General features: G+C 43.2%; 1 protein-coding gene across 1 annotated transcript; it reads left to right on the top strand.

Annotated features, from left to right (window-relative positions):
- Positions 1 to 2,092: 2,092 nt before the first annotated feature.
- Positions 2,093 to 17,332, top strand: Amd1 (adenosylmethionine decarboxylase 1). The gene is made up of 8 exons (XM_057755887.1): positions 2,093 to 2,521; positions 11,636 to 11,722; positions 12,628 to 12,754; positions 13,457 to 13,559; positions 14,962 to 15,004; positions 15,681 to 15,918; positions 16,003 to 16,158; positions 16,630 to 17,332. The coding sequence occupies exons 1-8, from the start codon at positions 2,412 to 2,414 to the stop codon at positions 16,768 to 16,770; spliced, it is 1,005 nt and encodes a 334-aa protein (XP_057611870.1). The 5' UTR covers positions 2,093 to 2,411; the 3' UTR covers positions 16,771 to 17,332.
- The last annotated feature ends 6,841 nt before the right edge of the window (positions 17,333 to 24,173 follow it).

Raw genomic sequence — 24,173 nt, 5'->3', positions numbered from 1 at the left:
CCTGGGAAGCAGGCTCTGTCCTCTGGAAGAGCAACAACTCCTGGTAACAACTGAGCCATCACTCTCATTTTTCTTTAAAGTGGGAAAGAATGGCCATCGAAAGAGACTAGCCGGGTGGTGGTGCATGCCTTTAATCAGGAGGCAGAGAGATGGATCTCTGTGAGTTCGAGACCAGCCTGGTCTACAGCGTGAGTTCCAGGACAGGCTCCAAAGCTACAAAGAAACCCTGTCTCAAAAAACCAAAGTGAAAAAAAATGAAAGACTAGTTTAAGAATGTTGAGAAATAACTTCTGGACATAATCAGTTTTGTGAAATATAAGCAAAAACTAACTGCCTTCGTTAAAAGTACAAGTGACTTGAGCAATATACTATAATATAATAATGGCCCTTAAGAAAAATGATACATTTTACAAAGAAACAGTGCAACTCATTGACACTAGCTAAGCTATCCTGTGTTAAATTAACAATGTTTTACCTTGCCAAGATTCTTGGCACTTTCGTTAACTTAAATTAAGTTGGGAAAAACATAATAGTAATTGAAAAAGCAACTAATTATAAGTAATTATAAGTCAAATTATATTTACACCACAATTAGTGTTTGAGGTGGTTTAGTAGGCAGTCTTTACTTCAATAAGCAACCATCAAATAATTGAATAGCTTGTAAAACACAGAAATATTCCTTTAATCTTTATTCCAAGTATAACCACATCCCTCCTTGAATAACTATTATAATAAATAAGGAACATTATATTTTGTCCTAATTCCCACTTTGAGTTAGATGTTTTTAAAACCATGGCAAAAGTCTACGCACCTACTTCATCTCATCTCATGGAGACGAGTGACTCCATGCCCTTGTAAGAGAAGAGCTAGCCTTCAGGGTAGTAGAAAGCAAATTTCAACAGTGTGTTTTCTCTAATGACAATGATAGTTTTTAATTTTACAAGATTGGGGACTTACCCCCCACCCCAGTATTCCCAAGTAACTAGTAACTTTGTCACCATCTTTTACTACTTAAGATAAATAATTCAACACTTGACCCCTAATTTATGCTTTAGTTTATCATAAGTGAAAAGTCTCGGTACCTGTTTATACTATTATTATATATCTTTGAAAATCCTTCTTAGGTATTTGAGACAGCCACTGTAAATTTGCGGGGTGGTGGTGGTTGAGAGAAATACTTTCAATTAGTTCATACCTTTAAGAACAGCCAAAGACAAAAATTGCCAAATAATCTCGTGTTATGCTTAATAAAGCTAGTTCCTGGAAAGTTTTGCAAACTAAATCTCCTCCCGTTGACCTATAGGATCACGGGGTAATAAAGGTGGCTGCTACACCCCGCCAACTCCCAAGCTAGGCGAGGCACACGGTGGGAGGTAGATAGCTCCGGAGCCCTCCAAAGCTGGGAGCCACAAAGCTCCTCTCTTTTGAATAGGAAGACAACGCTTCTGGCTATTGTGTAAACCCGTCGAGAGCCGCATTCATTCCCACATCAGATAAAGCACGAGCAGAATTGAAACGCATTCCAGTCCGACCCCGGGCAACGCGTACGTCACTGACAAACGTTGAGTTTTATAGCCTTGGCAGCGTTCGTCTCGAGGAAGCACATGAAAGAATGGTTTAAAAAAAAAAAATCGAACAAACAAAACCCCAAAACCCTCGGCTGAAGCGGGGAATTCATAGGATCAAAGCCACCACGCCGACCGAGCAGTGGTCACCGCCCCCGCCGAGCCCCGCAGACGCCCCTCAAGGCTCCCTCGTTTTTCTCTGCTAACCAGCTGTCTGCAGCGGGGGACAACCTTGTCTAGCTCCCGTTCTCCCCAACAGCTCCACAAGCAACACCAGCTTCCCAAGTCCCCAGCCGGACAACAGTGCGGTCTCCCGCTCAAGGAACAGCGGACGCTCCATCTGCAACCAAGCTGGTAGTCGCCTGCACTCCCAGTAGGCCCGCCGCCAGCCAGCCGGCGCTCGGCGACGCTTGACGGACACGCTGCTGCCCCTATGAGGCCCCGAGGGCGGGGCTATTGCGTCACTTCCTGGCCTGTCGGGGAGGAGGCCTTATATAAGGTCTGCGCTCACGCAGCGCCCTCGCTTACACAGTATGGCCGGCGACATTAGCTAGCGCTCGCTCAACTCTCTCTAACGGGAAAGCAGCGGACTACAAGAGACTGAACTGTATCTGCCTCTATTTCCAACAGACTCACGTTCAACTTTCGCTCACAAAAATAGCCTGGAAAATTTTATTAGTCCTTTTTTTTAAAAAAAGTTAATATAAAATTATAGCAAAAAAAAAAAGGAACCTGAACTTTAGTAACACAGCTGGAACAATCCGCAGCGGCGGCGGGAGCGGCGGGAGAAGAGATTTAATTTAGTTGATTTTCTGTGGTTGTTGGTTGTTCGCTAGTCTCACGGTGATGGAAGCTGCACATTTTTTCGAAGGGACCGAGAAACTGCTGGAGGTCTGGTTCTCCAGGCAGCAGTCCGACGCCAGCCAGGGATCTGGGGATCTTCGCACCATCCCAAGGTGGGTGCGGGGGACCTGGGGGGTGCGGCGAGGTTCGAGGCTCGGCCTCAGGTGGGGCCAGGTCGGCGGGCGGGAACTGGCTTCTCCCGCCGCCGCCGTTGCGGGGCCGCCTGGGGGAGGGGAGGAGGCCGGCGCGGCCGCGTGCTCAGGTAACGAGGCCGGGGCGGGGGGCGCGCGGTCCCCTGGCAGGTGTGGTTCGGCTCGGCGTGCCGGCGCGGGCGAGGGCCGGGCGGAGCACGAGCTGGGCGGGCCTGGGCCGCGGGGCTGCGAGCAGGCCTCCCGCCGCGGGCTAGGCGGCCGCGCGTGGCGCTCGGGCGGCGGGATTGGGCGGGAGCGGTCGTGTCGCAGTGCTGGGCCCGCCGCCGCCCCGACGTGCCCTGCAGCAAAGCGCCCCGGGACCGTCCGGGGCTTTGCCCCCGCGTCTCCTGACCTTGGGTTGTGTAACCTGTTACTGAGGGGAGGTCCGGGCGAGCGCGGCGACGGAGGGGTTTGTTGGCTATCGCGGGGTGGAGGCCGGCCAGCCCCGGGACCTATATTTAATGCCTACATCGGGAGCAGCGGGACCTGGGGCCCCCGCTCGCACCCGGGCGGTCACACACGACCACAGGCTGTCGCGCGCAGAGCGGTTGGTGGTCTCCCTGTGGAGAATGGAATCGCGCGTAGAAGTGCGGCTGATGGTGACAATGTATGGACCCGGCGGTGACTCCAGCTGCCGGCTTTGGGGGCCGCGACGTGGGCTTCGCAGTGTTCCTCGGGGCGCCACTGCCACTGGGGTGGCGGAGGAACCGGCGTGGTCCGGTTCATTGAGAGGCGGACCAATGAGCTCCTGGGCCCTCCGGGAGCCTGACTCCAGGGTGTGGACCAATGGGCGTTTTAGGAATGTTGGCTGCGCGTTGCAACCGTCTTCTGACAAAAAGCGAGAAGAGAATCCCGGCGGCCACGTGCTGCCGAGACTTTAAGGCACACTGGGAAACGCAGTTCCTACTAGTTGCTGCGGAGGTTTCCATTGTAGGGGGAAATGTAGCTGCGGCGTTGTGGTTTTTAGTTTTCATGTCTCGTTTGCCATGTGTGCCGTTTTCAGTTGTTAACACCTCACCGTTAATCTCATAATAATCACGGAGAAGCTTGTTGCTCTCACAGATGGAAAACTGGTGATTGTTGATGGGCGTCTCCTAGAAAATCTACGTACGAACCGAATGACGGGATTCTCTAGGAAACTACAAAAACATTTGGATGCCTGAAATCTGCCACACCTTTAATAAAGGGAAGATGTTGTTTTCCCCAACCTCATAGTCTAAGATGCCAGAATGGGGCTCTTAAAATGGCTCAGCAGATGAGAGATCTTGGATGCTCTTCCAGAGGACCGACCCGGATTCAATTCCCAGCTTCCACGTAACTGGGTGCAACCATCTGTAACTCTGGTTCCGGGGGTCTGACATCCCTCTTCTGGCTTCTGTGGGCATTGCACACGTAGAGCCACAGGCACATGTAGGCAAATAAACTATGTGTGTCTTGGGTTGAGGATGTTTGAAAACCACACTTAACATTGTGTGTAACCAAACAACTGAAATTTTTACTGTTTCAGTGTGATTTTTACATGCTTCGTAAACATTTAACACATTATAGTCGTAAGCACTCTTCTGCAGCTAGCTTATGCAAGTAGTAGCTGAAACCTGTTCGAAAGAAGTCGCGCATTGGTTATTATTATGAGGGTTTAAAGGTGTCTGAAAACAGTAGGTGTTAGATAAACCGACCTAGTTGGTGCCTTAACAAGAAGTCTTTTGGAGGAGCCCTGCAACGTTTCTGAAATGGAAACACTTACCGTGGGATAATAGGATTAAGTGAGCTGATATTTACAGCAGTCAAGGTGTTAACAGTTTTTGATTCTGTTCTTTTTTTTTTTAGACTGAGGCGGGGGAAGAAAACAGTATTAGTGAGTGATATAAAATGCTATGTGTTAAAGGTGTCAAATAACAATTTGGTATTTTGTGGAAGGTTTTGTTTCTTTTTTGAGACGGGGGTTCTCAGTGTTGCCCTGGCTGTCCTGGAACTTGTCCTGTAGGCTGGCCTCGAACTCAAGAGATCTACCTGCCTCAGGGTGCCGGGATTAAAGGCATGCACCGCCACTGAGTTATTTTTATCCAGACTTTGAGCCCACTCTTGAACAAAATAAACTTTCAGGGTTTTATGTTTAGGAGTTTCCCCATATATCCTTGACTGGCCCGGAACTCACTTTTTTTTTTTTTTTCGAGACAGGGTTTCTCTGTGGCTTTGGAGCCTGTCCTGGAACTAGCTCTGTAGACCAGGCTGGTCTCAAACTCACAGAGATCCGCCTGCCTCTGCCTCCCAAGTGCTGGGATTAAAGGCGTGTGCCACCACTGCCCGGCCGGAACTCACTTTTGTAGACCAAGCTAGTCTTGGAAATTATTAAACTATGTTGTGGTGAGTAGTATTTGATAGTCAGAAAGTCCTTACATGTTATTGCTGAAAATACTGCCTTCAATGGCTATTGAAATGTGAACAGAATAGAAGCTGAAGTTAAAAGGTCAACAGACCAGTTAAAATAAAGAAGCAGTCCTTTGAAGCATATAGAAAGAATTAAGAATAAATTTAAAGCCGGGCGGTGGTGGCGCACGCCTTTAATCCCAGCACTTGGGAGGCAGAGGCAGGCGGATCTCTGAGTTCGAGACCAGCCTGGTCTACAGAGCTAGTTCCAGGACAGGCTCAAACCACAGAGAAACCCTGTCTCGAAAAACCAAAAAAAAAAAAAAAAAAAAAAGAATAAATTTAAAATAGTAAAAGATATTACACCATGTGTTTAGAAATAAGAATTGTTTTTTATACTTCCAAGAAGCAGAGGACCACCTTAACATAACCAGGCTGTATATAGTTCTAAGAAGGATCCAATTGGTCAATTTGTGTTTGCTAGCAAAAGCAAGAAATCTATTTCCGTAAAGGGACTAAAGAATTTTAATAGCAGTTTTGTTATAACCCCCAAAAGGGAAGAGGGGTGATTAGGAATTGGTACATACCTTTAATAAAATAAAGAGCGAATGGATAGTTGTAAAGCCATACAACAGAATGCTACCCAACAATAAATGAACCATATATGCCAAAAACCCCACATGAATGCTGTTGAAAACAGATATGCTGAGAAAAGAAGCCAGACGAAAGTGCACGCTGTTAGATTTCATTTCTGTAAAACAGAAGTGCAAACTCATCTGGCAAGACTGGTCAGTGGTAGACTGAAGGCCTAACAGAAGGAGGAATATATTGCCTGGGGGGTGGCTTTGAAGAATGCAATGGGTGTTGTGACACGTGCTTTTAATCTTAGCATCCTGGAAGCAGAGGCAGGCATTGAATGTCTACAAGAGCAAGATCCAGGGTAGCCAGGGCTACATAGACACACACACACACACACGTGTTGTTGAATGGTGAACTTGAACATCTTCTAGTGTTTGTAAGATTTCAGTCTGGCAAGAAATCAAGTGGAAGCCGGGCGGTGGTGGCGCACGCCTTTAATCCCAGCACTCGGGAGGCAGAGGCAGGCGGATCTCTGTGAGTTCGAGACCAGCCTGGTCTACAAGAGCTAGTTCCAGGACAGGCTCCAAAACCACAGAGAAACCCTGTCTCGAAAAAAAAAAAAAAGAAAAAGAAATCAAGTGGAGCCGGGCGGTGGTGGTGCACGCCTTTAATCCCAGCACTCGGGAGGCAGAGGCAGGCGGATCTCTGTGAGTTCGAGACCAGCCTGGTCTACAAGAGCTAGTTCCAGGACAGGCTCCAAAACCACAGAGAAACCCTGTCTCGAAAAAAAAAAAAAAGAAAAAGAAATCAAGTGGAGCCGGGCGGTGGTGGTGCACGCCTTTAATTCCAGCACTTGGGAGGCAGAGGCAGACGGATCTCTGGGAGTTCGAGGCCAGCCTGGTCTACAAGAGCTAGATCCGGGACAGGCACCAAAGCTACAGAGAAACCCTGTCTCAAAAAAAAAAAAAAAAAAAAGAAATCAAGTGGATAAAGACTTGCTGAGCAAACCTGGAAAACTGAGTTTCATCCCAGAAGCTCACACAAAAGTTGGAGAGACACCTCCCAGAGTTGTCCTTTGACATACACAAGTACATCGTGGCATGCATGTCAGATACACATAGACAATAATGATAAAATTTGATGGATGTGGTGACGTGTGCCTTAATCTTGGTGCTCAGATACAGAGGCCCTGGATCTTTATGAGCTTGCAGTTTGCCTGTTCTGCAAAGTGAGCCCCTCTCCCAGTCGGTCTTGTATCCTTGGAATGCTCTTTTAAGAAGTAAATTTGGATTCACATATTTTTCTTTCATCTTGTTTCATTTTTGAGGCGGTGTCTTGCCTGTACATTACTAGGATTGTTGCTAGGATTTCAGGTTTGCACCACTGCCTGAGGAAGTGCTGCTCATCTGTAATCCTATCAGAAGACTGGGACTTTAGGGTTTAGAGCTGGGCAGATAACTCAGAGTTGGCCAAGTATTAGGGTTTGAACTTGATCTCTCTGCAGTGCAGAACCCATTTTTTTGTTTTGTTTTGATTCTGTTTTTTGGGGGGGGTGGTTGTTTAAGTTTGTACTTGAATAGTGGCATTTCACTTGTATTTTAATAAATAAAACTTGCTGGATGATCAGAAAAGTAACACAGCCACACTGGCCAGCCTTATACACAAGGCAGCAATAACACACCTTTAATCCCAATAGATGCACTAGCTTGCCATAGGAACCAGGCAGTAAAGGTACACATATTTAGTTCCAGAATTACAGAGGATTATAATACGGGAGGAGACAGCTCTCAGAAACAGTCTCATTCTGAGATTCCTGAAGACAGGATTGCCATTTCATACTGAGGTCAAGGTAAGAGCCAGTGGCTAGCTGACTTGCTTTTCAGATTTTTTTCCCCTGTAGTTTTCAAGACAGGGTTTCTCTGTAGCTTTGGAGTCTCTCCTGGAACTAGCTCATGTAGACCAGGTTGGCCTCAAGCCCACAAAGATCCTCCTGCCTCTGCCTCTTGAGTGCTAGGATTAAAAGCGTGTGCCACCACGGCCCGGCTTGCTTTTTAGATCTTAAGGTTGAACCCCAATTTCTCTCTCTGAGCTTTTATTAATCGTGCTTCATGCTTTGGAGGCAGGGTCCAGTAAGAGGTGGGCTGATGAATGAGCCCTGTCTGAAGGGAGACAGACACTCCTAAATTGTCATCTGGCTGCTGCATGCATGTGCATACATTTAGTTTATTGGTAATAATTTTCCCTGGTAGCTCTTGTAATACCGTATTTTAAATATTTTTGCTAATCTCAGTCTGGAAGATGTTTTCCCATGGTGGTTTTACATTCATATTTAGATAGAAAACTCATCTGAAAATGATTTGTGTGTGGTTTGAGGGAATAGAAAAGACCCTTGAAGCAAAATGAGTCCATCTTTCCAAGCTTTAGTGCTGAGACAAAATGCCCCTTTAGAGTACTTCATGTGAAGGGAGCACGTGAATAGCCTTTAGTTATTAGTTGTTTGGGGCTGTGCACTTGGATTTGGCGCTGGAGGGCAGAAGAGGTGAGGTCATCAGATTCCCTGGAACCTGAGTACATACCTGTGAGCCACTTAATGTGGGTAGTAGCCCTGGATCCCTCCCCCCCCTTTTTTTTTTTTTTTTAATTTATTTGTTTTGGTGGCAGGGTCTTTCTAAATAGTCCTGGAGCTCGCTGTGTTGACTAGGCTGGCCTTTGAACTGTAGAAATCTCCCTGCCCCTGCACAGTGGGTGCTCGTGGAGGTGGTTGTGAGCAGCTACAATACTATGTGTTTTGTTTCTTTTGACACAAGAACTACCTTGGGTTAGGGTTAGTGATGGCCTGAGTATAAGATTCTCAGAAAGAGACCTTAGTCAAACTCTGTGCTCACTACTAATTTGGTAGCTTTTGTTGGATTTTATTTTATTTTAAATATTTATTTTGTATACAATATTCTGTCTGTGTGTGTGCCTGCAGGCCAGAAGAGGGCACCAGACCTCATTACAGATGGTTGTGAGCCACCATGTGGTTGCTGGGAATTGAACTCAGGACCTTTGGAAGAGCAGGCAGTGCTCTTAACCACTGAGCCATCTCTCCAGCCTTTTGTTGAATTTTAAACAATGACTAGGTAAACTGAACTTTGAAACCAGGCATTTTACTTAGGAAGTGATATATAATCACTTGGATTTATAGATTAAAGTGTCAGGCCACCTTGTTCAGGCAGTCTCTGGCAATAGAATCCCTGTACCATCATTTCTACGAACCTTTCAGGTGACTGGATGTAGCTCTTCTCTTGGATCTGATTTCATTCTGTCTGCCTACTGGCACTATTCTGTTTCCTTGTGTACATTTTTGTTTACTCACTATAGTTCAGGTATTTTTGTTTTGTGTGTGTGTTTTAGTTTTTTGTTTTTGAGACAGGGTTTCTCTGTGTTAACAGCAACAGCTCTGGCTGTTCTGGAACTCACTTATAGACCAGGCTGGCCTTGAACTCACAGAGTTCCTCTTGCCTCCCTCCCTAGGGCTGGGATTAAAGGCACATGCCACCACTACCCAACTGAGTTTCAAGTATTTTTATCTTGTGAACCTGATTTCATAGTCCCTGTGTGGGCACCAGGAATGTATGTTGTACACATGTAAAACACACAGTAATAATAAAAGTCTTTTAAAAATAGTCTGTAGCGGCCGGGCGTTGGTGGCACACGCCTTTAATCCCAGCACTTGGGAGGCAGAGGCAGGTGGATCTCTGTGAGTTCGAGACCAGCCTGGTCTACAAGAGCTAGTTCCAGGACAGGCTCCAAAACCACAGAGGAACCCTGTCTCGAAAAACCAAAAAAAAAAAAAAAAAAAAAAGTTTGTAGAGTAAGAAATACAGGCAGGCCTCCATGTGAGTGTTAAGAATCAAACCCAGGTCCTCTATAAGAGTAGGCAGTACTCTTAACCACTGAGCCATCTCTCCAGCTTCCCTTCTGCCTTTTTAACTGTGTGGTCTTGACTTCAGTGGAATGATAGAGTATTTGTGACTGTTTAATGTTAATGTGCTCTTTTGATAGGGTTTCCTTTTTTAGGCTATTATAAGTTATGCTGGGAGTATTCTTCTAGAGCTAACTTTCCTGTGTGTGGGAAGGGGGATCTATACAGTTCCGTAATTGCTGCTTGCTTTCACTTTGAGGAGGGCTGGGATTGAAATTCAGCCTGATAAGTACTACAGAGACGCTTAATATTATCTTGTGATTAGTTTATATGATTATTTATGTTTCCAGACAGCTGTGCAGTTCAGGCTGGCCTGGAGCTGCCTTAGCCTCTCCAGTGCTAGGTTATAAGCATATTCACAGGTGCTGAGCAGCACAGCTTTTAACTAGACAGTTAAGTTCTATTTAGTAAGAGATAACTATATAGTGTTTGTTTCCTCCATCTTAGTAGCAGCCAGTCATGCTTCTTCAACCAATGGTGATGTTCAGAGTAGTCAGTAGTTTTTCTTCTATCGTTGGATAAAGGGAAGCACTGACTTAAAACTGACTCTTAAGTCAGTTGGCTTAGCAACCAAATGATTTATGAAGGTGCATACATTTACAGCCAAAGGCCCAACAAAAAAGAAATGTGGAAAGATACACTTTTTGTAAATAATGCCTTGTTGGAACCTCTAACAGTCTATTAATTAACATCTATGGTAATTTTTGCTGAACTGAGTGGTTTAAGAACACGTTGTCTGCCTTGGAATAATTACCTGCTAGCTTTACGGGAAGGTGTGCTGTTAGGTTTTTTGTTTGTTTCTTTTTCTTTTTCTTTTTTTTTTTTTTTTTTTTTTCGAGACAGGGTTTCTCTGTGGCTTTGGAGCCTGTCCTGGAACTAGCTCTTGTAGACCAGGCTGGTGAGGAAAGGTTTTATTGCTGTCCATGATATGAAGACAACGGGGCTTTATAGTTAGCTAAGGCATTTCTGAGTTAGGTATTTATCTATTTAGAAAGTCTAGTGTAATCCGTAATAATGGTTGAAGATAGGTGCTTTATTCCTAATTCTGCACCAAGATTACTAGCCTGTATTAACTTTCACCAAATTGGTCTGTTTGTAAGTCTTGATGTTGCGGATTTTAAGCATGGGATTCAAATTGGTAGCCAACAAAACCAACCTATTAGGATCACATACTAGTTTATTGGTTGGAAATGATTAAATTATCAAAGCTTAGTAAAAACAAATATGTAAATCAGATACATTTTTATATATAATTTTTGTTTTTAAAGGATACTTTCTCATTGACTTAGATCAGTGTTTCTTATTTGGGGACAGTTGTTACCAGGAGACATTTGGCAATATTTGGAGATGTTTTGGTTGGCATAGCTTGGGGGTGGGAGTGGGTAAAGGCCAAGGATGTTTGTACCCTGTGCAAAGAACAACTCAAATCCCAGCAAGGAAGTATAAGGTCTACAAGGTACTGTTAAGATACTGGGGAAAAAAAGCTGGGTGATGGTAGCGCACGCCTTTAATCCCAGCACTTGGGAGGCAGAGGCAGGTGGGTCTCCCAAGTCCAAAGCTAGCCAGGGCTACACAGAGAAACCCTGTCTCAAAACAAAAAGAGCATGTTTTTTAAAAAAAGAAATACACACTCTTTGCTTCTAATAGTAATGTAGAGATGGAGAGAGGACCCCATGATAAAGAGCGGTGACTGCCCTCCCAGAGGACATGGATTGGGTTCCCCGGTTTAGAACAGAACCATCAGTAGCTATCTGTAGCTCCAGTTCCCAGATCAGGTGAGCCCCTTTGGCTTTTAAATTAGAACAAAAAGTGAAATGGTCAGTGTGGAGGCATACTCTTTAATAACAGTGCTTGCTCAGTAATCAGAGGCATGGCAAATCTCTTGGAGGCCAGCCTGTGTACATGAATTCCAGGCTATCTCAAATATAGATTAAATGGTCTTAGTTACTATGTCACATTTTCTGTTTAAAATTCCTAGGAGCCTAGAAATATAACTCAGTGGTAGAGTACTTAACCTCTTAAGGACCAGGTTCCATCTCTAACAATGGAGGACTAAGGTCTTAAAGAGTAAAATTTGGTAGAAATAGTACTGCTGTTAATTGTGGGTTTCATTGCATTAACAGATCTGAGTGGGATGTCCTTTTGAAGGATGTGCAATGCTCAATCATAAGTGTGACAAAGACTGACAAGCAGGAAGCTTATGTACTCAGGTAAGTGCTGTAGGTGTTGAGTTGCTGTCCTGATCATAGTCTTTGTGAAATACCACTCTTCTACCGGAATCTGTTTTCCGTTTTAAGAATCTGGTGTGAAATATAATTTTTTTTGTTTCTAGATCGTTTTTTTTTTGTTGTTGTTGTTTTTGTTTTTTTTGTTTGTTTTTCTTTAAAGCCTTGCCTTAACCTGTCATGGTACCCACATTTGTTGGATGAAGGAAAATTAGGTACAAGGTTGGTTTAACCAATAAATGCTTTGAATAGTTTATACTGTAAACCTTGGGCCTTGCAATAAATATACATAATATCTTTTTTTAAAACTTAAGTCTGTGTTTGGCATACGCAAATGTTTGTCAAAATGTTTACCATGCAGCATGCCAAGTATATAATGTTGTACAAAAGAATTGATTTACTCAAAAGGCTTGTTATTTAGTTAAGTGAAAAACCATGCGAGAGCAGTCGTGTCCAAGGGGAGGTAAAAGTATGTATTTAGTAAAGAGTGGTGAGCACACAACTCTACCAGCTGTACTTGGTTAGGCTGTTGTGTGTGGTATCCAGACATAAGAGTGAATGGGAAATAAAACTGAATTCTATTCACTCTAAAGGAAAATAAAATCACACAATCTCAGGGTAAATGCATGTACTCCACATGTTCAGAATCTAACATGTGTATGTGTAGAAGAAGAATGAGGAATGACTGTAGATTGTAGACATGAACTATAAAAGGATATAGAGCTAATTTTCTAGTTCTAATTTTGTTGTCGATTATTAGGTTTTGGTGATGAGTACATATAAAGTATATCCAATGGTGATGTAAAAATTACAAATATCGATGTACATTATACTAATTGTATTCTCAGTAATACGTGCTGGGGTAATGATCGCTTGCCTTTCTGTTGCAGTGAGAGTAGCATGTTTGTCTCCAAGAGACGTTTCATTTTGAAGACATGTGGTACCACCCTCTTACTGAAAGCACTGGTTCCCCTGTTGAAGCTTGCTAGGGATTACAGTGGGTTTGACTCAATTCAAGTAAGTGCTGGACATGTTTAAAACTGATAATGGTTTTTGTTTTGGTTAGATTTCAGTATCTTACCTCAAAGAAAGGAATGTTATTGAAATGTCAGAATTGGTTTCTTTGCACCTGTGGTTGGGACTGAACCCTCGGCTTCACATGGTGCTAATACAATGTTCTGTCACTAAACTATACTACCTGCCCTGCTAATGCTGTTTTGGGGCATACCCTAAGCTTGTCTCAAACTCAGTTCTCTTTCTTCTGAAGTTCTGGAATTACAGGTGCACATTACTGCACTTAGCCTATTTTGGAGGATGGAAGTGAGGGGGTCTGGTTTTGGAGCCCTAGCTGGTCTCAAACTTACTCTCTTGCCTTAGTGTCCTTGGTGCTAAGATTGAAGCTGTGAACCAGCATACCTGCACCACTAGTATAGTTATGAATAATTACTCAACTATCCTTGTAAGAAATCTAAAACATAGGCACTTAGTGTTGGCTGTTATAAAACACTTTCCATGTAAGCCTGAATCGTGAGATCTGTTTTCCATTCCAGCTTAAAAAGTACATTGCAGTAGTGAAAGTATGCATTTTAATGTCATTCTGGTCGCTAATTTGTGCTTCACAGTTGGAATATTTGTAACATTTTTATTTTCTTGTCTTTTCTATATGTAGAAAATTGATTTAGGGGAAAAATATTAAAGATCTCTCTTCTTTCTTTTAAGAGCTTCTTTTATTCTCGTAAGAATTTCATGAAGCCTTCTCACCAAGGGTACCCACACCGGAATTTCCAGGAAGAAATCGAGTTTCTTAATGCGATTTTCCCAAGTAAGTAAAAATAGAATGTAGTAATTCTTGTCTTTTAAAGTTGGGGATGCAACTATTTAAAGATGTATGGGTGTTTTGTTGTGATCTCTGAAGCAGGGTCTCACAATCTTTGAGGCCTGGGGCTGGACTGGAACTCCAGGGATGGTTTGAATTATTTGCTACAGGGCGGGGGAGGGAGCGGTAGCACGCTATATTCTATGCTTTGTTTTTCTTTACCTGGGTGTTAAAGATCTCAGACAAATTTTGGTTGTGGGTTTACAAGTTGTATTGTGCACTTGTAAAAATAATGTCAGTGCTGTTAAGGTGGACAGAATGTCATGGGAAGCAAGACAAGGGGACATGTGCCTGTTCCCTGGTTACTAACTAGACTGAAGGAGCCCTTGAGCCTTCAGCATTCAAGGCTAGTCTGGGCCAGATAGTGAGAACTTGTTTCAAAGACAGCAGCTGGGGAGATAGTACAATTAATTGTAAGGAGATAGTACAATTAATTGTAAGTTGCTTGCTATACAAGGACCCAAATTTGATCTACATTTAAAATAAGGACAGGCCCAACCAGGTGTGGTGGAACGAGTTTGTAGTGCTGGTACTGTAGACGCAGAGACTGGTAGGTTCTGTGGCTCACGGCCTAGCCTATTCTGCAGACTTTAGGGCCAGTATCCCAAAAAATGAGGTAGATTGCACTAAACCTAAGACGTCTTAATAACTTTGCAAAATCACTTACAGGAATGGCTTTAAAGGTGAAAATCTAAGGGTAAGGTATGTGTAGCTCACAAATAGTGGTGAACGCATACTTAGCGTGTATGAGGCCCTGAATTTGATCTTCAACACTTCAAGAAATAAAAAGACTTCAGACATTTGCCAGTAATTTATGACCTCAGACACTATGTGCTGCCAGAGAGTGGTGGGTATTTACTTGGTGTCATTTCCAAGTTGGTTTACTGTGCTAAGGGAAATTTTGAAACAGTTTGGGAAGGATATGTAAGTAAAACGGCTTATCTTGATTAGAAGACTAGGAAAGTAGCCAGTTCTCTGCCCTGTGGGAGTTTAGGAAGAAGGTAAAGTTTTCTGGTGTAGTTGTCTCAACCATTTACATTTCAAGAGTATCAGTGGCAGCCTCCCTCCCCCCCAAAAAGATGTTTAAGAGCAAAGGGGAGGAGCTGGGTGGTGCGAGCAGTTGCTGCTCTTGCCAAGGACCTGGATTTGGTTCCTGGTGTCCACATGGCGATGATGCCATGTAGTGCCAGCAGCTCATACAGCAGACCTTTAAAACAGCAGTCTAAGAATTTACCCACTTTAATTTCTCTTCATTGATGTTTTTAATAGGTGGCAAATAATACTGTTTATTGAATGGCTAATAATGAACCATCCTGTTAAGTGAGTTTTTAAAAATATCTTCTTACAGATGGAGCAGCATATTGTATGGGACGTATGAATTCTGACTGTTGGTATGTAATTTTGATTTGGTTTTGTTGCCCATATGTGTGGGTTTTGAGGAAATGGAAGTATTGTTTTAAGCTAGACCTTGGTAGCCTATGCTTCCTAATCCCAGCTGCTCTGGAGGCTGAGGGAAGAGGAACAAGACCAGCAAAGCCATATAGTGAGACAAAAAGGGAAAAGGATGGGGGTGTGGTTCTGTGGTAGAGTGAGAGTTTGGATTCCTGGGTGTTTGAGCAGCTATCCACTGGAGTTTGGTCAGCCTCTTAGGACCCTTAAAGAAAGCTGACTCTTCTTCCCTCGGAAGCCATCAGTTATCACTGGCTTTTCTTTTGAGGTTGGGGCCTTGTGACACCCCCCCCCCTTCCACTCCAGGCTGGAATGTTGACTGACTTGATCTTAACTGGCATCCACAACTGCTGTGAGGTTTAAAGTGTGGCTATTATGAGAGGGAGACATGGGCTTGTTTTGTTTTTTGAGACGGTTTTCTCGGTGTAGCCCTAGCTGACCAGGAACCCACTCTGTAGACCAAGCTGGCCCTGAACTTGGAGATCCACCTGCCTCTGCCTCCCAGGTGCTGGTATTAAAGGTGTGCACCACCACTGCTTGGCTGAACATAGGCTTCTTGAAAGAACCAATGTAAGGCATATTCTGAACTGTCTGTGGGTATGTTCTGCTTCTGTCTAGGTACTTGTATACTTTGGATTTCCCAGAGAGCCGAGTAATCAGTCAGCCAGATCAAACCCTGGAAATTCTGATGAGTGAGCTTGACCCAGCAGTTATGGACCAGTTCTACATGAAAGATGGTGTTACTGCAAAGGATGTCACTCGTGAGAGTGGAATTCGTGACCTGATACCAGGTTCTGTCATTGATGCCACACTGTTCAATCCTTGTGGCTACTCGATGAATGGAATGAAATCGGATGTAAGTAATTAGAATCTTTAGTAATTGTCTTAATATTTGTATTTTCCCTTTGTATTACTAATAACAATAAAACTTTTCTCTAAGGGAACATATTGGACTATTCACATCACTCCAGAACCAGAATTCTCTTATGTTAGCTTTGAAACAAACTTAAGTCAGACCTCCTATGATGACCTGATCAGGAAGGTTGTGGAAGTCTTCAAGCCAGGAAAATTTGTGACCACCTTGTTTGTTAATCAGGTAATTTGACTTCTATGTTTTCTTTTTCTCTTTTGACCATATCTTGCACATGCTAGGCAAATACTTCCCAGCCCAACTAATCTGGCAGCTATGAGTGATAAGACCTCAAGGTGAATGGGGTAATGGGATTGCCACAAATGTGTAACTGGGTGACAGCTGGGTGCCATTCACTGGGGTTACTTGGGGCAGAGAAACCTTACATACTTCATTAGATTTTTCAGCAATCCTTGTGTTATATGGCAACCAGTTATCAAGCTCCTGTTCTCTACCACTGCGAGATGGCAAGGAATCATACAACCCCGTCTCACCGCATGACATCTACACACACAAATAAATGCATTAAGAAAATAAATAAATCTTTTTTATTGCTGCTGCAGTTAGAGTGAGATAGTCATCTATTCACAGCATTACTGTTGTCTGAAAATAATCTGGAGATTGAAAGTACTCATGTTTGTTTCCATTTTTCCCCAGAGTTCTAAATGTCGCACAGTGCTTTCTTCACCCCAGAAGATTGAAGGTTTTAAACGTCTTGATTGCCAGAGTGCTATGTTCAATGATTACAATTTTGTTTTTACCAGTTTTGCTAAGAAGCAGCAACAACAGCAGAGTTGATTAAGAAAAATGAAGAAGAAAAAACGCAAAAAGAGAAGACACACAGGAGGTGGTGGCTGCTTTCTAGATTTTGATACTGGGGGCTGTGTTCTCCATGACCACCACCTTATAGTTGCAGAAAGCCCTAGATGTAATGATAGTGTAATCATTTTGAAGTGTATGCATTATTCTATCAAGGAGTTAGATATCTTGCATGAATGCTCTCTTCTGTGTTTAGGTGTTCTATGCCACTCTTGCTGTGGAACTGAAGTGCATGTAGAAAAGAACTTTGACTGTATGAATCTCTACAACGCTTGTGAAAATGATTCAATTTGGTTTATGCACAGTGTAATATTTCTGCAGGCATCATCCAAAATCCCCCACAGACAAGGCTTTCGTCCTCATTAGATGCTGGCCTCAACTGAACATCTGCGACTGTTCTATTAAATTGCTGCCAGAGTTTTTACATCCAGTTACCTCCACTTTCTAGAGCATATTCTCTACTAATGTTGTTCAAAACCAATTTTTACTTCATACAGGTGTTTTATGCAATGGCAATTAAAGTTTTTCTTCCACAAGTTGAGTCCTTGTAAGAAAATGCTGATTCCAGTGACTGTTTTGTGTTCTACTGTTTTAATAGTTGTTCCTGCATTTATAATCCTGTGATTTCTTCTGTCACCAAAGTCTCCCTCTTCTCTCAATTCACGCCCACCCCACCCCCCAATTAAAGCAATACACTATTACACTGGACTTAAAATATCCCCCCCTCAAGTTGGGGGATTTCGGAGATGGTCTCTGACTTTTTTTTTTAAGACAATGTCTTCTTATTGACTTGAACTGTGGAAGACAAATGACAAAACTGAATGTATCAAATAAAAAGCATTTTGTCTCCAGGGGTGGGTTAGCAGGGAGAACTTATTAAAGACTCAACGGAAACAGTAGGCTATGCAGTGTACTTGAATTAGCTCTCATGGAGTGCCTGCCATGCCTTCACTAACGTGTTAAGTAGTGACAGGAGGAAGTAAGTCCACTAAGTCAAGCAGATAGTCAATCCTAGACATTCTGACCTCGGTACGCACTGTCAACTTTTAACCTGTTGCCATCAGTTTCTACTAAAAGGAAAATTTGATTCAAAACAGAATCTGTGGCATTTCTATCTGTGACTTAGAAGTTGTATTTTTGTGTGTGATGCATGTGAGCTGTTCTGACTTCACCTTTTCCTGTGTGGTCTTCCTTTACCATGCTGTTCACATGACCAAATGAAAGGCTGCCCAGAGTGAGGACTGTCCAGATAGTAAACGTATATGCACACACAGATAGTCAGAGGGGCTGGGGCTAGAAATACAGGCTTTCAAGAGTTGGCATGTCAGTGGCAATTGCAGATATTGTGGTATATAAACAGCTGGGAGGAGAGCAAAATGGACTAAAATTTCCTATTTATTGCCCTTGGTGTTTCTGGACTGATACAGTGATGTCTTGTTCCTTCTGTATTTATAATGAAACACTTTTTTAGCGTTTCTAAACATAGAATCTACTTGGTTTGGAATCAAGTGGTTGGAACACTGTCTGGATTTTTACTTTAAGCATGCTGTTGATTGAAGGCTTCGTTGGGGAAGCCTCCAATCAGCTTTATCAGTGTGGTTTTATAGTGAGCACAGTAGCTAATGTTTTGGACTGCTATTTGGAGGGCCAGTGCTTATTTAAGCTGAACTTTGTAACCCAGTAGATTTTGTTGGTTTGCAGTCTGATTCTCTCATAGAATTATGAATTCTAATATTGAAGTTTGCATAGGTTTGTGTGGAAAGAAGCCTAGAAAACAAACTGTAGATTGGATAGTGAACCTAGTTTGATTGCAAGAGGTGAAGTTTTGGTGCCATAATTTCTTCGTTGGTGTTGGACTTTTAATCGGTTGAAATGTATTTCTGTACCACAATGTAAACTTCAATAAAAGTTTGCTTAATTGTCTAGTAACATTCAGAAAGTTTTCTGTTGCTTGATGTCGACCAAAAACTAGAGAATTTCACAAACATTTGAAGGTAGAAGTTTGCATACAGCCCTTTATAGATTTGACTCTGAAGCCATCAGTAGGGGTCTTGTACAATTTTTTTTTTTTTATTGAAGTTTGCTTGGCAGGGACTCTATCTCTGCTCCTGGTCATTTTGGGGGCTTTTTGGTTGGTTGGTTGGTTGGTTGGTTGTTTGGGGGGTTTTGTTTGCTTGTTTTGACTAGGTGTCTAGTAAGCATGAAAAATGCTGTGTTCTGATATTCTCAGATGGGCTTAAATTAGAAGATGCTTTGCTGGTTTTCTGTTTAACAAACCAGGATTGGAATGACTAGATTCCTTAGCTAAAAAGTAGCTGAGGTAAGAGGATCATGTGAGCCCTGTAGGTGGAATAGATATCCCTAGGGGAAAAAAATCAAACACTATGCTTGTATTTGATGCATAGAACCGTTGATAAGAATTTCAGTGTTAAACTAGTGAGCATAAGAGATTTGCGTTTGTGCCACAAGTCAAATAAGTAAATTTGATGCCTTTATTCTCCTGGACAAATACATGCTACTGTGTGACTGAGTTCCCCACACCCCCTCCACTGTTGCTATATGAAGTGGAAGAGGCACCACTGGCTCTGCTTGGATCTTTTCCCTTCCTGCCTTTAGGCTCTCCCATGGATGCTTGTGTTTCAGTTGAGTTCTGAGTTCTGTGCTTTCCTGACTTCCAGCTTTCTTCCTATTTTCCTTTGATCTGTCAGAAGTGTCTTTACTGCTGCGGGATGATAAGTATCTTGACTGAATTCCTGTCTGTAATCCCAGGAGGTCAGGCCTGATGATTTTAATTAATCTTAAAGATGTGGTGGCACACCTTTTAATCCCAGCACACAGAAGGCAGGGATTGGCGGATCTCCAAGTTAAAGAGACCAGCCTGGTGTACAGAGCAAGTTCCAGGACAGGCTCCAAAGTTACAGAGAAACCCTGTCTCAAAAAACCAACAAGAAAAGACACGGTAGAGGACCAATTTCCACAAGTTGTCCTCTAACCCCCAATGTCTGTTCCCCCTCACACAAAAGCTTTTCATTTGTTCAATTTAGTATGCAGTAAGTGCTAACCACGGCACCAAGTATAGATGCATAAAAAATAAGTGTATAAAACTATAAACTTTCCATTGACAGTCTATAGTGGGAATGCAAGATCATTGAAATGAGGGCTGGGCTGTGATAGCATATGCCTTCAGTCCCAGCATAAGAGGGTGTGGTGCTCAAAGCAGATTGGTTTAAAATAAAACAGAATTAGTGAAAATTGAAGGCAGGTTTGAAAGATGCTAGACTAGTTGGTTGAAATGTTAGAGGTTGAATGGTTAATGTGTAGTAATGAATGTGCTATGAACACATTGAACCAGCATGTAACATAAGTTTTTTTAATTCTTATTCCCTATTTATTAAAGAAAAGTTGAATCAGATGACCCAGGTTTTGAGTGGCTTCTAACAGCTCCAGCAAAGCCAAAAGTATTCTGGACTTCTTGAGCTCATGCACAGCTCAAAATACCAGAACCAATAAGTTTCAGCCCAGGGATACAAGTATAGTTAGAGACATTTAAGATTCCTCTCAAGTACAGTAATCTCAGTAATGCAGAAAAAGCCTTTGACAAAGTGTGACCTCCCTTCATGGTAACAAGCCCTGAAGAAACAAACAGAACTCAATATAACAAAGCAGTACTGATGGGGAAGCCAGCACGTCCTTCAAAAGATACAGTACAGTGGTGCCTCCTCTGCTCACACTCCTAGGACACAACAAAAACTTTAGTTTTTGGGTCCTCCTGCCCCAGACAGGGTCTCACAGTGTAGAAGAGGTTGGCCACTGAACTTGGGTTGGGGTTAAGGTATGTGCCACCATGCACTGATGGTCCTAGTTTTTCTGTACTTGCTGAGAAAGATCAGGGGATGCCATCCCACTCACAGTGGCCTAAAACAACAGCAAAACCCCAGAAATAAGGGCTGAAGAGATGGCCCAGCAGTATAGAGTGTTCAGTCCCCGGCACCCACATGGCATCTCGCTGCCTTTAAATTCAGTTCTAGGGGACTCAACACCCTCATGATAATTACATGCTTGTACACATATACGCAGGCAGCACATTCATACAGTTAAAGCTTTATAATTTGTGTTTAGTTGAAATAGAATTTTGTCGTTTTTTCCTTTCTGAACCTCCCCTGTCCTCCCACAAGTTAGTACTTTTTTTTGACTGTTACATGCATGCATATGCGTGTGTGTGCACTCACAAATAATATAAAATTGCTGAGTTCATATTTCATGTATGTGATTTCAGGGCTGTCCACTTTTCATTGGATAAACAGTATGGGAACTCATCCCTGGGAGAGGTGAATTCTAGCAGTCATTAGTTTCCTTTAGTCCTTGGTCTTCAGGTGGAACCCCTCAAAAAATTTCCCCCTTATTAACATCCATTGGTATTGTCATTGTTTTTATTTATTTATTTATTTTGGTTTTTCTAGACAGGGTTTCTCTGTGGTTTTGGAGCCTGTCTTGGAACTAGCTCTTGTAGACCAGGTTGGTCTCGAACTCACAGAGATCCGCCTGCCTCTGCCTCCCACGTGCTGGGATTAAAGGCGTGCGCCACCACCGCCCGGCTGGTATTGTCATTGTTCAAGTGCTTGGAATGAACGTCTTTATCTCCAACTTGTTACATATCAGCATTCTCATCAGCTGCAGTAAGTCAGCTCTTACTAGAACAGGTGTTTAAAAGGGGATACCGTGATCAGGAAGGTGTATTCCCAGGGTGAGGCTTATCCAAGTAAAAGGCTATCCAAAACAATAGCCAGAGCTTCCTAAACTAATAGATCAGATAAAATTACTCTGCCAAAAAATGATAGGAATTGAACATGTCAGTTTGTGCTTCTCTCATTGCAAACTGAGGAGTTTCGAGTTGATAGGCCAGGTCAAGATGCTGGGTCAGTGGCTGGGTGTGGTGGTGCACACCTTTAGTCCCAGCACTTGGAAGACAAGTCTGCAGATCTCTGAGTTTGAAACCACCCTTGTCTACCTATCAAGATCCAGTACAGCCAGGGCTACAAAGAGACATGCTCTAAATACACATAATATATACATACATACATATGTATAAGTAATGTGTATTTATATATTGATCTTGATCTGTAAATCTTGTTTGTGCTTGGTTTTTTTGGGGGGGTCGGGAGGGATAGGGTCTCACTGTGTAGTACTGGCTGGCTGGAACTCACTATGTAGACTAGGCTAGTCTCGAATCCCAGATCTGCCTGGCTCTGCCTCTGGAGTGCTGGGACTGATGTGTACCACCATGCCTGTTTCAAACATTTCTAGATGGACAGACTGAAAAACTAGAGAGAAGAGCTGGTGGGGACAGGAGACCAGTCATTTTCCTACCTTTGTGTAGGTCATACCACCCTGATGAAGCAGGAAACAGAAAAACAAAAGCAAAAGCTTGAGTGCATGTAGATAAACTGCAATGGTAAGCAAGACTGCGGGAGTTTTGGAAGTTTGTACTAAACATTTGCAAAAAGTGACATTAAAATGCAGGTGAATTTGAAAGTGTCACTGCATCTTCTTCCTGAAAGCAGTTTTGGTTCCTTAGAACTGAAATGTGGACTGTCCAATTTAATCACTTGGGACATGTGACTCAGTGGCACCTTACTAACTAAACTGTATGAGTCCAAGTACATTCCCCAACAGGCCGCCCTGATCTACAGAGTGAGTTCCAGGACAGTCAGGGATACACAGAGAAACCCTGTCTCGAAAAACAAAATCATGGTGCCTATACTGGGGTAAAGACTTCCTGTGGACTTTACGTTGAGATCTGGTTATGCCGTACTTCAGGTTATTTCAGTCGAGTAAACCAGTGGCCTTCCAAGCTAATCAATGCCCTAGGAGCCTCCGTTTTGCAAGCTGCCTTTGCCTCCATCTTGAGGGAGAAGGATAACTGCACCCCACCTGCCAGCACAGACTGGTGAGTGGCCTATTCCTGGAAGTAGAAAGGGAGTCTGTAAGTTTATAGGCGTGAATTGCGGCTATAGGGGTACATAGGTATCAGAGAAACCAGGCTAAGAACAGATACACCAAATGCTGGGAAGGGTATAACTCCCTCACTTGGCCCTCAGGAAGTGATGGACCTGACACTGTGATAGCATGGCCCTATACCAGCCTATCCTGCGATACCTGATGCGTGTGTAAAGGACCCCAGACTCCCGACTCAGCTGACTTTCCTACACTTGAGGCAGCCTCCTCAGCTGCCTGCCTGTCCACCTGTTCACCTGCTGGGAGCTCGGACAGCGAAGACTTTCCTACTCCAAACCTTGTTCAGCCTTGCTTTCAAACCTGACCCCAGCAGCACAGCGGCAGCTCCTCTTGGCCCTGGTCTGCTTGATTTAGCAACACAGATGCTCAGCCCAGCCCTGAATCCTTTGAACTCTCTTGCAGCCTCTGTAGCTGATATTCTCTCTGTAAGCCATACATACGGAGATATATTTACTGTGTGCTACAATATGAGAGTTATCTTAGTAATTAAGATTGGCATAAAAGAACCTGTATTCACCTGAGTGAATTACCAAGTGATTACCAAGGTAGGTGGGAATTATATGACAAATAGCCTTAAAATGAACTTCGTGGGCTGTTATTCAATAAATTCTGACATTGTGGAAAGACAATGTGTTCATGTGTGTTTCTGGCAGAGCACACTTGTAACAATAGCATATTCGTGGATTCTCTTATCAGAAATAGGCATTGCTACTGAATGAGACTATATATTTCTGATTTAGTTGTTAAGAGAATATTTATTTGTATATATGTGTGTAATGCTATTCTCATCTTTGAGACTGATCGGAGTGTCTTTATTTCCAGACAGGGCCAAAGAGAGAACTCAGATTCTATTCTGACCCAGGGAAGTAGCTTTCCCTCCTTGGGCCTTGGCTAGTCTGATACCTCCATCTTCTTTCTTTTGACATATTTTGGATCTTGGGAAAGAGCAGCCATATTTCTCCCTACACCGGTGTGTGTTAATGGAAAATAGGAGGTTATGTCTGAAGTTGACTATGGAGGACTTTCTTTCCTGGCTTCCAAACCTGCTGATGGCCATCTCCTGTCTATCTTAACAGTTCGGGGTAGATGTGCACTATAAAATAATCCAGATAAAATCAGTATCATTTATGTTAGTATTCAGTCATTATGCTGGCCCGCTCCCTGTCACCTGGCAAGATGCACCTGTCAGTATTTGGGCAAGTGCCTAACCAGCCCCAGGGTTCCACAGCCGTGCGTGCACGCTCTTCTCAATATTCAGGCAAAGGTCTAGCCAGCCTATGGCCCTACGTCACTACATCACGTGCTGCGTGGCTGCTGTGAGGCTCTGTACACATGTGCCAAGGCCTGTTTAAAAGTGAGCTCTGCCT

The sequence above is a fragment of the Chionomys nivalis genome, chromosome 2 (assembly GCF_950005125.1).
Source record: "Chionomys nivalis chromosome 2, mChiNiv1.1, whole genome shotgun sequence".
Classification (NCBI taxonomy): domain Eukaryota; kingdom Metazoa; phylum Chordata; class Mammalia; order Rodentia; family Cricetidae; genus Chionomys; species Chionomys nivalis.
This window is presented reverse-complemented; position numbering and strand designations above follow the sequence as displayed.